The sequence below is a fragment of the Bos mutus genome, chromosome 10, assembly GCF_027580195.1.
Source record: "Bos mutus isolate GX-2022 chromosome 10, NWIPB_WYAK_1.1, whole genome shotgun sequence".
Lineage (NCBI taxonomy): Eukaryota > Metazoa > Chordata > Mammalia > Artiodactyla > Bovidae > Bos > Bos mutus.
Genome location: NC_091626.1, coordinates 71,075,111 through 71,090,020, shown reverse-complemented (window position 1 = coordinate 71,090,020; position 14,910 = coordinate 71,075,111). Strand labels below are relative to the sequence as shown.

The following is a 14,910-nucleotide window of genomic DNA, read 5'->3' as shown; positions in this document are numbered from 1 at the left end:
TCTGTACATGACTACTGGAAAAACTAAAACTTTGACGTTACGGACCTTTGTTGGCAAAGTGATGTCTCTGCTTTTTAGTATGCTGTCTAGGTTTGTCACAGCTTTTCTTCCAACGAGCAAGTTTAATTTCATAGCTGCAGTCACTGTCCACAGTGATTTTGGAGCCCAAGAAAATCTGTCACTGTTTCCACTTTTCCCCATCTATTTACCACAAAGTGATGGGACCGGATGCCATGATCTTAGTTTTTTGAATATTGAGTTTTAAGCCAGCTTTTCACTCTCCTCTTTCACCCTCAGCAAGAGGCTCTTTAGTTCCTCTGCTTTCTGCCATTAGAATGGTATCATCTTCTTAACTGAGGTTATTGATATTTCTCCTGGCAGTCTTGATGCCAGTTTGTGATTCATCCAGCCTAGCATTTCACTTGATGTACTGTGCATAAAAATTAAATAAGCAGGGTGATAGTATACAGCCTCGACGTGCTCCTTTCCCAATTTTGAACCAGTCCATTGTATCATGTCTGATTATAATTGTTTCTTGACCTGCTTACAGGTTTCTCAGGAGGCAGGTGAGGTGGTCTGGTATTCTCATTTCTTTACTTTTCCACAGTTTGTTGTGATCCACACAGTCAAAGGCTTTATTGTAGTCAGTGAAGCAGAAGTACATGTTTTTCCAGAATTCTTTTGATTTTTCTAAGATCTAAAGGATGCTGGCAATTTGATGTCTAGTTCCTCTGCCTTTTCTAAATCTAGCTTCCATCTGGAAGCTTTTGGTTTACGTACTTTTGAAGCCTAGCTTGGAAGGATTTTGAGCATTACCTTGCTACATGCGGTCCTTCCTTGTGGCTCAGATGGTAAAGAATCTGCCTGTAGTGCAGAAGACCTGGGTTCAATCCCTGGGTCGGGAAGATCCCCTGGAGAGGGGAATGGCTACCCACTCCAGTGTTCTTGCCTGGAGAATTCCATGGACAGAGGAGCCTGGTGGGCTATATAGTCCTTGGGGTCTCAAAGAGTCAGATTAACACTTTTCATACTTTTTGCTAGTATGTGAAATGAGCACAGTTGTATGATAGTTTGAACGTTCTTTGGCATTGCCTTTCTTTGGGATTGGAATGAAAACTGACCTTTTCCAGTCCAGTAGCCACTGCTGAATTTTCCAAATTTGCTGACCTATTAAGAGCAGCACTTGGACAGCATCATCTTGTAGGAATTTAAATAACTCAGCTGGAATTCCATTACCTCCACTAGATTTGTTCCTAGTAATACTTCCTAAAGCCCACTTGACTTTACACTCTAGGATGTCTGGCTCTTGGTGTGTGACCACACCATTGTGGTTATCTAGGTCATTAAGACCTTTTTTGTATAGTTCTTATGTATATTCTTGTCACCTCTTCTTAACTTCTGTTAGGTCCTTGCCATTTCTTGCCCATTTCTGGTTTTGATCTTTAGACAAAACCAGAATGATCAAAGATATTTCTGGTTTTGTCTCTTTTTGCTTCTTTATTACGATTTTCATTTCTGTGCTTACATTGCACATCTGTTCTTAGCATAGCCTGCCAGGCTCCTCTGTCCATGGAATTCTCCAGGCAAGAATACTGGAGTGAGTTTCCATTTCCTCCTCCAGGAGATCTTCCCAATCCAGGGGTTGAACCTGAGTCACCTGTACTGCAGGCAGATTCTTTACCACTGAGCCAACGAAGCCCACATGTGGTCTACTTTATTTATTAGAATTCTTAGCATGTTAATCATAATTTTAAATTCCTGATCAGTTAATTTCAACATTCCAGTTTGATAATTTTGATGGTTGCTCTGTCTTCAAGTTGGGGTTTTTTTTTTGCCTTTTAGTATGTGTTGTAATTTTTTATGGCTAGTTAGACAGGATGTGTTAGGTAAAAGGAAGTGTTTTATATAATAAGCTTTTAATAATGTTGTGTTAAGGCATGGATGTGAGGGAAAGGGAAGTGTTCTAGTTCTGTGATTAGTTCTCAGTTTTTAAATGAGTCTGTGCCTCTGGACTGTGAACTTCACAGGCGCTCCTCATATCCCTTCTTGCCCCCTTAAGTTGGACAGGATTGGCTCTGGTAGGCTGGAGTTGGGTAATTTCCCTTTCCTTAGGTCAGTTAGGTTCTGATAAAACCCCACGAAGTTAGACTCTGGTTAACTCATTTCTCTCTAGAGATGAGGCTTTGTTGTTAAAAGTAACAGAGACCACCCCTCCGAGCCACCTGCACTCCAGGATTTTTCTCATGAGTTGAAATTTACTGTGAGATCTGGTCTAGCTCCTAGAGGAAAACTTACAGAAATGTGGGAGCCCCCCTATAACTGGGCATCCCTGGAGTTTTAAACTCAGGCTGTCTAACACTGAGCATCCAGCAATTTGTCAGTTACAGTTCAGGTTTTTCTACCCTGGCACTGATTCCCAAGGTGGAGTCTGTTGTCAGTTACTGCTCCATTAAACCACGATCCCCTGTATTTACCTGTCTGTTTCAGCAGTTTGTACTGTCTCTTATGGATTCAAAATAATTATTGATTTTTCAGTCTATTTAACTCTTTCTTTGTTAGGACCTAGTGGCTGTTTCTAATCTCTTTACATTTGCTACTGAAAATTTGCCTTATTTCAATGTTAAAATCCAAGTTTGGCAGAAGTACATCCCAGCCCAATACTTCTACTTTATTTTTCTCAATTCATATTCCACTAATAGCTACTATGGAATCCCCACATTCATGAGCTCCCCTTGACTTGTTTATGGGCAAGTTAGTTCTTTGCTATTTTCTAAGGGTTATTAGCAGGTGGAGTGGATGTTACTCAGGCAGCATACAGGTTTTTCTTTCTTCCTATCGAGAGAAAGTGTTTTTCAGTTTATACTTTTTACTGTGGTGTGTGTATCTATATATATTGCAGTTGCAACTAGTGGATGCCATCTATAATATTTGATTCTCCAGTCTCTGTCTAATCATCTTGATTACCCAATATAAGTTTTAAACATTTCAACACCAATATTTAAAAAAATTTATTTTATTGAAGTACAGTTGGCTTACAGTGTCTTACTAATTTCTGCTGTACAGCAAAGCAGTTCAGTTACAAATATATTCTTTTTCATCGTGTTTTATCACAGGACATTAATACAGTGCTTTATAGCGGTACTGTGAGGTTTATCCATGCTGTATATAATAGTTTGCTTCTGCTAATCTCAAACTGCCAGTCCATCCCTCCAATATCCCACTGTCCCCTTGGCAACCACAGTCTGTTTTATATGTCTGTGAGTCTGTTTCTGTTTTGTGAATAAGCTGATTTGTGTCATATTTTAGATTCCTTATGTGAACATGAAAGTGAAAGTCACTTAGTCGTGTCCGACTCTTTGCAACCCCATGCACTGCATAGTCCGTGGAATTCTCCAGGCCAGAATACTGGAGTGGGTAGCCTTTCCCTTCTCCAGGGTATCTTCCCAACCCGGGGATCGAACCCAGGTCTCCTGTGTTGCAGGTGGATTCTTTACCAGCTGAGCCACCAGGGAAGCCCAATCATATTTTAGATTCCTTAATGTAAGTGATATCTTATGGTATTTGTCTTTCTCTTTCTGACTTCACTTAGTGTGGTAATCTTTAGGTCCATTCATGTTGTGGTAGATGGCATTATTGTTCTTTTTTATAATGGCTGAGTAGTATTCCATTTATATATGTACCACATTTTCTTTATCCATTCTTCTGTCATTCAGATGTTTAGGTTGTTTCCATATCTTGGCTATTATGAATAGTGCTACTATGATGATCTTAGGGTGCATGTATCTTTCTGGATTATAGTTCTGTATAGATATATACTCAGGAGTGGGATTGCTGGATCTTGTGGAAATTCTATTTTTAGCTTTTTTGAGGAACCTCCATGTTGTTTTTCATGGTGGCTGCACTAATTTACATTCCCACCAATAGCATAGGAGGGTTCTCTTTTCTCCCACATTGTTTCCAGCATTTGTTGTTTGTAGACCTTTTATTGATGGCTGTTCTGACCAGTGTAAGGTGGTATCTCACTGTGGTTTTGATTTGCATTTCTCTAATAATTAGTGATGCTGAGTATCTTTTCATGTCCCTCTTGGCCATCTGTATGTTGTCTTTGGAGAAATGTCTGTTTAGATCTACTGCCTGTCTTTTGATTGGGTTGCTTGTTTTTGTTACTGAGTTGTATGAGCTGTTTGTATGTTTTGGAAATTAAGCCCTTTTTGGTCACATCATTTGCAAATATTTTCTGTATTTGTCTTTTCATTTTATTTATAGTTTGCTTTGCTGTACAAAAGCTTATAAGTTTGATTAGGTCCCATTTGTTTATTTTTGCTTTTCTTTCTATTGCTTTAGACTGACATAATAAAACACTGATAGGATTTATGTCAGAGAATGTAATGCCTGTGTTCTCTTCTAGTTTTATGGCAGCACCACTATTTTCACCCTCATAATCCAAAAACAGTTTAATCTATCCTTGAGTGATAGAGAATTTACTTTTAAAATTACTTTGGAGGCCGAGGTGAGAAGGAGTTTGTTAGCTGAAGGAATCGTGTATTTCTTCAGACAGTAGTTTTTGGTGTCACATGTTGTTCAGTTGCTCTTTTGTGTCCAACTCTTTGCGACCCTATGGACTGCAGCATGCCAGGCTTGCCTGTACTTCGTCTCTTGGAGTTTGCTCAAACTCATGTCCACTGAGTCAGTGATGCCATCTAATCACCTCATCCTCTGTCATCCTGTTTTCCTCTTGCCTTCAACCTTTCCCAGCATTAGGATCTTTTTCCAGTGAGTCAGTTCTTCATATCAGGTGAACAAAATATTGGAGCTTCAGCTTCAGTATCAGTCCTTCCAATGAATATTCAGGATTGATTTCCTTTAGGATTGACTGGTTTGATCTCCTTGCTATTTAAGGGACCCTAAAGAGTTTTCTCCAGCACCACAGTTTGAAGGTATCAGTTCAAACTGATACTTGAAGGTATCAGTTCTTTGGTGTTCAGCCTTTTTTATTGTCCAGCTCTCACATCTGTACATGACTACTAGAAAAACCATAGCTTTGACTATGTGGACCTTTGTAGGCAAAGTAGTGTCTCTGCTTTTTAATACACTGTCTAGGTTGGTCATAGCTTTTCTTCCAAGGAGCAAGCGTCTTTTAAGTTCATGGCTGCAGTCACCATCAGCAATGATTTTGGAGCCCAAGAAAATAAATCTGTCAATGTTTCCCTATCTAAATCTTAAGATTCTGATCTTAAGAGTTAAGAAAATGGTTCCGATTTATGAATGCATAAATATCTGTTACTGAAGAGGAAAAAAACCAACTTGATGTGCATGCTCCAAGAAATAGTATTATCGTCTACCTGAAAATGGTTTTTAGCTATATGCAGACTTTGTCTTTAGATGCTTGGTTTGGGAGCTGAGATTATTTTGAGGCAGGGCTTGTGGTGAGAACTCTTAGGATTTACTCTCTCAGTGACTTTAATATATAACATATAGCAGTGTTAATTATATCAATCATGTTGTGCATTATAAACCTAGTACTTATTTTATATCGGAAGTTTATGCCTTTCCACCACCATCATCCAGTTTCCATTCCCCTGCCCCCAGTAACCACAAATCTGATCTCTCTTTCTGAGTGTATATTGAAGTATAATCGACCTACAGTACTGTTCATTCTGGTGTGTAGCATAGGGTGATTTGGTATTTGTGTACATTACAAAGTGATCACCATGAAATCTGTTATCATTTGTCATAATGTAATTTTACATTTTGTATATATTGCATTAATAGTGTATTAATATATATTACATTATTATTGGCAGTATTTCCTGCACTGTACGTTTTATTCCTGTGATTCATTTACTTTGTGACTAGAAGTTTGTACCTCTTAATTTTCCTCACCTATTTCATTTATTACCTTTACTTCTCCTCTGGTAGCCATGTAGTTCTCTAGATCTATGACTCTTGTTTCCATTTTGTTATTTTTGTTCATTTCTTTTTTTTGAAGATTCTACATGTAAGTGAAATCATAAAATATTTGTCTTTTTATGTCTTGACTTCTTTCACTTAACACAGTATCCTCTACGTCCATCCATGTTGTTGCAAATGGCAAAATTTCATTCTTTTTTTTTTTTTGTGGCTAATATTCATCTATCATCTTTTTTATCCATTCACCTATTGATGGACACTTAGATTGTTTCCATATCTTAGTTATTGTGAATAATGCTGCTGTGAACATAGATGTGCATATGTCTTTTTGAATTAGTGTTTTTAGTTTCTTTGAAAAAGTACCCAGAAGTGGAATTGCTTGGCAGTTTCTATGGCAGTTTTATTTTTAATTTCATGAAGAACCTCGATACTGTTTTCCATAGTGGCTGCACCAGCTTACATACCTACCAACAATGCCTGAGGGTTCCCTTTTCTCCACTTTCTCTCCAGCACTGATTATCTGTTGTCTTTTTGATAATACCATTTTGACAGGTGAGGTGATAGCTCATTGTCTCTCTCTCTCTTTAGTCGCTAACTCGTGTCTGACTCTTGCAACCCCATAGACTGTAGCCTGCCAGGCTCCTCTGTCCTTGGGATTCTCCAGGCAAGAATACTGGAGTGGGTTGCCATTGTCTTCTTTTGGGGATCTTCCCAACCTGGGAATTGAACCTGGGTCTCCTAAATTGCAGGCAGATTCTTTACCACCTGAGCTTTGAGGGAAGCTCTTAGCTCGTTGTGGTTTTATTTGTTTATGGTCGCACTGGGTCTTTGTTGCTGTATGTGGGCTTTCTCTAGATGCAGTGAGTGGGGGTTACTTGTTGGTTGTGGTGCACAGGCTTTTCATTGCTATGCCTTCTTGTTGCAGAGCTCGAGCCCTAGGGCCTGTGGGCCTTCAGTAGTTGTCTCACGCAAACTCAGTAGTTGTGGCACATGGGTTTAGCTGTTCAGCGGCATGTGAACTCTTCTGGGAACAGGGATTGAACCTGTGTCCCCTGCATTGGCAAGTAGATTCTTAACCACTGGACCAACAGAGACGTCCTCATTAGGGTTTTGATTTGCATTTCCCTGATGATGAGTGATGTTGAGCATCTTTTCATGTACCTGTTGCCCATTTGTGTGTCTTTCTGGAGAAATGTCTGTTTAGGTTCTCTGTCCATTTCATGATAAGATTGTTTTTTTGGTGTTGAGTTAAATGGATTTGTATATATTTTGTATATTAACACTTTGTTAGATAATTGTTTGCATATATCTTCATTCAGTAAGCAGTCTTTTCTTTTGTTGGTGTTTTCCTTCCTTGTGCACAAGCTTTTTAGTTTGGTTATTCCCATTTGTCTGTTTTTGTTTTCCTTGCCTTAGGAGACATACTCAAAATATTGCTAAGACTGATAAAAGCATTGTTAATACTACTTACATTTTCTTCTAGGAGTTTTATGATGTCAAGTCTTACTTTTAAATTGTCAATCCACTTTGAGTTTATTTTTGTATATCATGTGAAAACGTCCAGTTTGATTTTTTTTGCATGTAATTGTCCAGTTTTCCCAACACTATTTATTGAGAAGGCTGTCTTTTTCTCATTGTATATTCTTATCTCCTATGTTGTAGATTAAATGCCCATGTAAGCGTGGGTTCATTTCTGGGCTATTCTGTTTCATCCTTCTCTGTCTACTTTTGTGCAAGTATTATATTATTTTGGTGACTATAGCTTTGTAGTCTGTCTGAAATCAGGGAGCATGGTGCCTCTAGTTTGTTCTTCTTTCTCAGTATTGTTTTGGGTAGTTAAGTTAGGCTGTTTTGGATTTTCATACAAATTTAGAGTAGTTTGTTTTGGTTCTGTAAAAAATGCCATTGGTATTTTGGTAGGGATTGCAGTTAATCTATAGATTATCTTGAGTAGTATAGTCATTTTAACAATATTAATTTTTCCAGTCTGTGCAAAGTATATATTTTCATCTCTTGTTGTCTCAGTTCTTTGCATCATTGTCTTACAGTTTTCTGAGTAGAGGTCTTTTTCTTCCTAGATTTATTCCTGGGTATCTTATTTCTTTTTGATGCAGTTGTAAATGAGATTGATTGCTTAGTTTCTCTTTCTGATAGCTTGTTGTTAGTGTATAGAAGTGCAACAGATTTCTGTGTTTTAATTTTGTATCCTGCAGCTTAACAGAATCATTCATTTGTTCTAATAGTGTTATGGTGGTGTCTTTTGGATTTTCTGTATATAGCAGTAGTATGTCACCTGCAAACAGTGAGTTTTACTTCCTACCCAGTTTGGATTCCCTTCTTTTTTTCCTTCTTTTATTCAGTTAATATTGGAAGTCCTAGCCAAAGGAATCAGATGAAAAAGTGGTGAGAGTGGGCATCTTGTCTTATTCCTAATCTTAGAGGCAGTGCTTTCAGCTTTTTACCATTGAGTATGGTGTGTTTGTCATAATCAGCTTTATTATGTTGAGTTATGTTCCTTCTGTACCTATTTCGTTGATAGGTTTTATGATAAGTGGAATTTGAATTTTGTCATAAGCTTTTTCTGCATTGATTGAGATGATGTGATTTTTATTCTTCAGTTTGGTAACATGGTATTGCCAGATTGATTTGTAGATATTGAACCATCTTTGCATCTCTGGGATAAAATCCCATTTTATCAAGGCTTATGATACTTTTAATGTATTGTTGAATATGTTTTGCTTGTATTTTGTTGAGGATTTTTTCATTTATGTTCATAAGTGATACTGGTCTGTAGTTTTTTTTTTTTTTTTTTTACAGTCCAGGTCTTTATTTTTACACCCATCAGGCCATGAATTGATAAGGAATGGGCTCCATCACTTCGAATTCCTTTTCATTGGTCCTCACGAAGTATGCTTCTCTGGGTGGAGCAGGCTGGCGCTTCAGCTGAACCCAAGTCTCTTTCTCTTTGGCTTCCTTCTTTTTCTGATCATTTTCCTTCACATGTTTCAGGAAACTATCTTGGCTCTTAGAGTGCTTAATATGCTTGATATGCACGTTAATTCTCTTGGCAAGAATCTTGCCCTTAACTTGTTTGTTTACAATGATGCCGACAGCATGCTGGGTAACATTGTAGACTCTCACAGTTTTGCCATGGTAACATTTGTGGGGCATTCCATTTTGAACAGTACCCATTCCCTTGATATCTACAATATCACCCTCCTTGTAGATTCTCATGTATGTGGCCAAAGGAACAATTCCATGTTTTCTAAAAGACCTAGAGGACATATTGCAGGTGCCCCTCCTTGTTCCCTTTGTGTCGGTCATTTTGGCAAATTACTGGAAGATGGCGGGTTCTGGCTGAAAAGTGGTCTTTGTTTTTTCTTTTTTGGAGGTGGTGATGTCTTTGATTTTGGTATCAGGGTAATGCTGATGTAGTAGAAGTTCAGATGCATTCTTTTCTCATAGATGTTTTGGAATGTTTTGAGAGAAATAGTTGTTAATTGTCTAAATATTTGGTAGTATTCACCTGTGAAGCCATCTGGTCATGGACTTTAATTTCTTGGGAGTCTTCTAAATTACTGATTCAGTTTTATCATTGGTACAGTAAGTCCCCTACATACAAACCAGTAAATTGTAAACTTTCAAAGATGCAAATGTGTATTCTCTCAGTATCTGATGTGAATGAAGTTGCAGCTTACCCTCCATCTTATGTTGCTGAAAACCTTTCAGCTTTACCATCCTACACCTCTTTCCCTCCTCTAGTCAGTAACTCTTCTTGCCTGTTCACTCGATGTCAGCCCCTGTATGCCAGCTGTTTTACTGTTCAGTTCAGTTCAGCTGCTCAGTCGTGCCCGACTCTGCAACCCCATGAATTGCAGCATGCCAGGCCTCCCTGTCCATCACCAACTCCCAGAGTTCACCCAAACTCATGTCCATCGAGTCGTTGATGCCATCCAGCCATCATCTGGATGGTGATGCCATCTATCTCATCCTCTGTCGTCCCCTTCTCCTCCTGCCCCCAATCCCTCCCAGCATCAGAGTCTTTTCCAGTGAGTCAGCTCTCCGCATGAGGTAGCCAAAGTACTGGAGTTTCAGCTTTAGCATCATTCCTTCCAAAGAAATCCCAGGACTGATCTCCTTTAGAATGGACTGGTTGGATCTCCTTGCAGTCCAAGGGACTCTCAAGAGTCTTCTCCAACACCACAGTTCAAAAGCATCAATGCTTCGGCGCTCAGCTTTCTTCACAGTCCAACTTTCACAACCATACATGACCACAGGAAAAACCATAGCCTTGACTAGACGGACCTTTGTTGGCAAAGTAATGTCTCTGCTTTTGAATATGCTGTCTAGGTTGGTCATAACTTTTCTTCCATGGAGTAAGCGTCTTTTAATTTTATGGCTGCAGTCACCATCTGCAGTGATTTGGGAACCCAAAAAAATAAAGTCTGACATTGCTTCCACTCTTTCCCCATCTATTTCCCATGAAGTGATGGGACCAGATGCCATAATCTTCGTTTTCTGAATGTTGAGCTTTAAGCCAACTTTTCACTCTCCTCTTTGACTTTCATCAAGAGGCTTTTTAGTTCTTCTTCACTTTCTGCCATAAGGGTGGTGTCATCTGCATATCTGAGGTTATTGGTATTTCTCCCAGCAATCTTGATTCCAGCTGTGCTTCCTCCAGCCCAGCATTTCCCGTGATGTACTCTGCATATATAAGTTAAATAAGCAGGGTGACAATATATAGCTTTGACGTACTCCTTTTCCTATTTGGAACCAGTCTGTTGTTCCATGTCCAGTTCTAACTGTTGCTTCCTGACCTGCATATAGGTTTCTCAAGAGGCAGGTGAGGTGGTCTGGTATTCCCATCTCTTTCAGAATTTCCCACAGTTTATTGTGATCCACACAGTCAAAAGCTTTGGCATAGTCAATAAAGCAGAAATAGATGTTTTTCTGGAACTCTCTTGCTTTTTCCACGATCCAGCGGATGTTGGCAATTTGGTCTCTGGTTCCTCTGCTTTTTCTAAAACCAGCTTGAACATCTGGAAGTTCACGGTTCACGTATTGCTGAAGCCTGGCTTGGAGAATTTTGAGCACCACTCTGCTAGCGTGTGAGATGAGTGCAATTGTGCGGTAGTTTGAACATTCTTTGGCATTGCCTTTCTTTGGGATTGGAATGAAAACTGACCTTTTCCAGTCCTGTGGCCACTGCTGAGTTTCCCAAATTTGCTGGCATATTGAGTGCAGCACTTTCACAGCATCATCTTCCAGGATTTGAAATAGCTCAACTGGAATTCTATCACCTCCACTAGCTTTGTCTGTAGTGATGCTTTCTAAGACCCACTTGACTTCACGTTCCAAGATGTCTGGCTCTAGGTGAGTGATCACACCATTGTGATTATCTTGGTCGTGAAGCTCTTTTTTGTACAGTTTTTCTGTGTATTCTTGCCACCTCTTCTTAATATCTTCTGCTTCTGTTAGGTCCATACCATTTCTGTCCTTTATCGACCCCATCTTTGCATGAAATGTTCCCTTGGTATCTCTAATTTTCTTGAAGAGATCTCTAGTCTTTCCCATTCTGTTGTTTTCCTCTATTTCTTTGCACTGATCGCTGAGGAAGGCTTTCGTATCTCTTCTTGCTGTTCTTTGGAACTCTGCATTCAGATGCTTATATCTTACCTTTTCGCTTCTCTTCTTTTCACAGCTATTTGTAAGGCCTCCCCAGACAGCCATTTTGCTTTTTTGCATTTCTTTTCCATGGAGATGATCTTGATCTCTGTCTCCTGTACAATGTCACGAACCTCCGTCCATAGTTCATCAGGCACTCTATCAGATCTAGTCCCTTAAATCTGTAGTGTAACATTCAAAGTGTTTTACTTTTTTGTTTTTTAATGTGTTCAGTCCAGTTCAGTCGCTCAGTTGTGTCCGACTCTTTGCGACCCCATGGACTGTATAGCTGTGCCAGGCTTCCCTGTCCATCACCAGCTCCCGAAGCTTGCTTAAACTCATGTCCATAGAGTCAGTGATGCCATCCAACCATCTCATCCTTTGTCATCCCCTTCTCCTCCTGCCCTCAATCTTTCCCAGCATCAGGGTCTTTTCATATGAGTCAGTTCTTTGCATCAGGTGGCCAAAGTATTGGAGCTTCAGCTTCAGCATCAGTCCTTCCAGTGAATATTCAGGACTGATTTCCTTTAGGATTAACTGGTTTGATTGCAGTTAAAGGGACTCTCGAGTCTTCTCCAACACCACAGTTCAAAAGCATCAGATCTTCAGTCTTCATCTTTCTTTATAGTCCAGCTCTCACATCCATACATGACTACTGGGAAAACCATAGTTTTGATTAGACGGATCTTTGTTGGCAAAGGAACGTCTCTGATTTTTAATATGCTCTCTAGGTTTGTCATTGCTTTTTTTCCAAGGAGCAAGCATCTTTTGACTTCATGGCTGCAGTCACCATCTACAGTGATTTTGGAGCTCAAGAGAATAAAGTCTGTCACTGTTTCCATTGTTTCCCCATCTGTTTGCCGTAAAGTGAGGGGACATGAAAAGTATTATAAACCTATTACAGTACAGTACTATACAGCCACTTGTGTTAGTTGGATACCTAGGCTAGTTTTGTTGAATGAATTGGACTTAAGAACATGCTCTTAGAACAGAACTGGTTTGTATATAGGGGACTTACTGTAATTGGTCTCTGTTTATATTTTGTATTTCTTCCTGATTCAGTCTTGGGAGGTTATACTAGGTGATTATTTCTAGGAGATTATCGAATTCTCCTACGTTGCCCATTTTATTGCCGTATAATTGCGTTATGTAATTTCTTTATGGTCCTTTATATTTCTCTGGTGTCAGGTATTGTGTCTCTTTAATTTTTTTTTTTTGGATCCTCTCTTTTTCTTGATGAGTCTGGCTAAGGGTTTGTTGATTTGGTTTATCTTTTCAAAGAATCAGCTCTTCGTTTTCATCCTTATTTTGTTTTCAAAAAGGAAATTGCGTATTTCATGTACGTTGTTTATTGTACAATGTACGGAAATATAGCTGGCCCTTTATATTGATTTTGTATCCTGTATCCTTGCTTAATTTGTTAACTGTTTCTCTTTGTGTGTGTTTGTATGTGTGTGTATTATTTAGAATTTTCTGCATATAAGATCATGTCATCTTCAATAGAGATACCTTTACTTTTTCTTTCCCAGTTTGAATTGATATTTTTTTCTTACCTAATTGTTTTAGTTACAACTTGCAGTACAATGTTAAATATACATGGTGAAGGTGGGAGCATTTAAGTTTTAATTTGCACTTTTTCAAGTGCATTTTCATAATTTCCTCAGGATGTATGGGATGTAGAATTTTAGAATGTTTAAATAAAATCACTTCGGAGGAAGGTAGTAATCTCCTTTACCGCTCAACAATTTCCTTCTTACGTGTTGAATAATAGCTTTATTAGTATTTTTAATAGCTTTCTTATGCCTTCATACTTTATAAGTATTTCACAATGATGAGCCTCTGTATTGGTGTGGTTCTTCTCATCATTGTGAGAAAACATTTTTTTCAAAACAAGAAATTCATGTTCTTTGGTCCTAGAAACATTGAAGTATATTTCTCTGAAAACGTTTTCACTTTCATGTTTTTCCTTTTTTAAAAAAAACCTTGATAGTTGACATATTATCTTATATAATCAGTCTTTTATCTTTTTGCTCTGTGTTATATGAGATTTCCTTGATTTAGCTTGTAACTTACTGATGTTTTTATTGTAGATATCATATTTCACTTTCCAGGAGCTCTTTTGTTTTCCACTCTACATTCCCTTTTCCAGTGGTTTTCTTTTTCCTTTTATTCTAATTACCAGTTTCATGGGAGGCATTATCTTATGGGTTTATCTAATGTGCACCTTTATATGTCTTAGTATCTATTAAGTTAATGACATAATATTGTCTATTTGTCTGTCTTGTGCATTTGATTTATGAGCTCCTTGAATGTGTGGACTGTGCTTTATTTATTTTGGTAAATCCCTGTGCCCCACAAAATGCATCTGGCACATGATAGGAGCTCAGTAAGTGTTGCCTGAATGAGTTTATCCATAGCACTAAAAAGCTTTTTTAGTGTGTTTCAGAATGGCTGGTATACATCATATTTATTTGTTAGATTGATTGTATATGCCAACAAAAAAGTAATTCTTTAGATAATTGATGTGTACAAATCAGTTGTTTTGCTGTAGTGTTGATTAGATAATCTTGTAGCAAATTTTTTTGTATAGTACCTTCTTAGAAGTATGAAACTTCAGGATTGTGTACAAAATCCTTCTGCCAAAGAAAAAATTCATGCTTTAGGTATAAAGGTTTTATTGGAAGATAAGGAGAGATTCTTCCTGACAACTTCTGTAATTTACCAGATTTAATATCCTGGGAAGATGTGAAAGCAGTTATTTTGGTAGCAGCCAAGATTTAGCTTCACAAGGTTCTTAGTTACTGCAAATATAATTGAAGTCATATGGCTAAATGAAAAAAGATAGAGATTATTTACTGCATGTTGGAAGTTCATTCTGTGAAATAGGAAGATAATGAAAGAACTGTCATTAAGTGTGAATCCTAAATTACTTGATAGTGAATGACATTTATATATGTAAATATACATAAAAACTGAGATTAATAGGGAAAGGGCAAAAGAGACATCATGGTTTGCCTAACCTTTAAAAACAGGTAAAGTAGGGAATTCCCTGGCAGTTGAGTGGTTAGGACTCCGTGCTTCCATCTCTGAGGGCCTGGGTTCAATCCCTGGTTGGGGAACTAAGATCCACAAGCTGTGCAGTGTGGTCAAAAAATAAAAAAATAGGTAAATGGGATTGTGGTGATGGCAAAACTATAAATTTAGTAAAAATAAGTGAGTTGTCACATAAAATGGGTGGGATTTATGTTATGTAACTTACATAATAAAGCCATTAAAAAAAAAACAGATAAAGAAATAGCTGTTTTTTCCAGTTAAGTGAAAATTTTGAAAAGGGGA

General features: G+C 38.2%; 2 protein-coding genes across 21 annotated transcripts in view; one reads left to right on the top strand and one right to left on the bottom strand.

Annotated features, from left to right (window-relative positions):
- Positions 1-14,910, top strand: part of MGA (MAX dimerization protein MGA) — a 145,854-nt gene that overhangs the window by 61,183 nt on the left and 69,761 nt on the right. The gene's annotated exons all lie outside the window — the stretch shown is intronic.
- On the bottom strand, positions 8,752-9,237 carry LOC106701249 (large ribosomal subunit protein eL21-like). Its single transcript, XM_070378528.1, has one exon. The coding sequence runs from the start codon at positions 9,232-9,234 to the stop codon at positions 8,752-8,754; it is 483 nt and encodes a 160-aa protein (XP_070234629.1). The 5' UTR covers positions 9,235-9,237.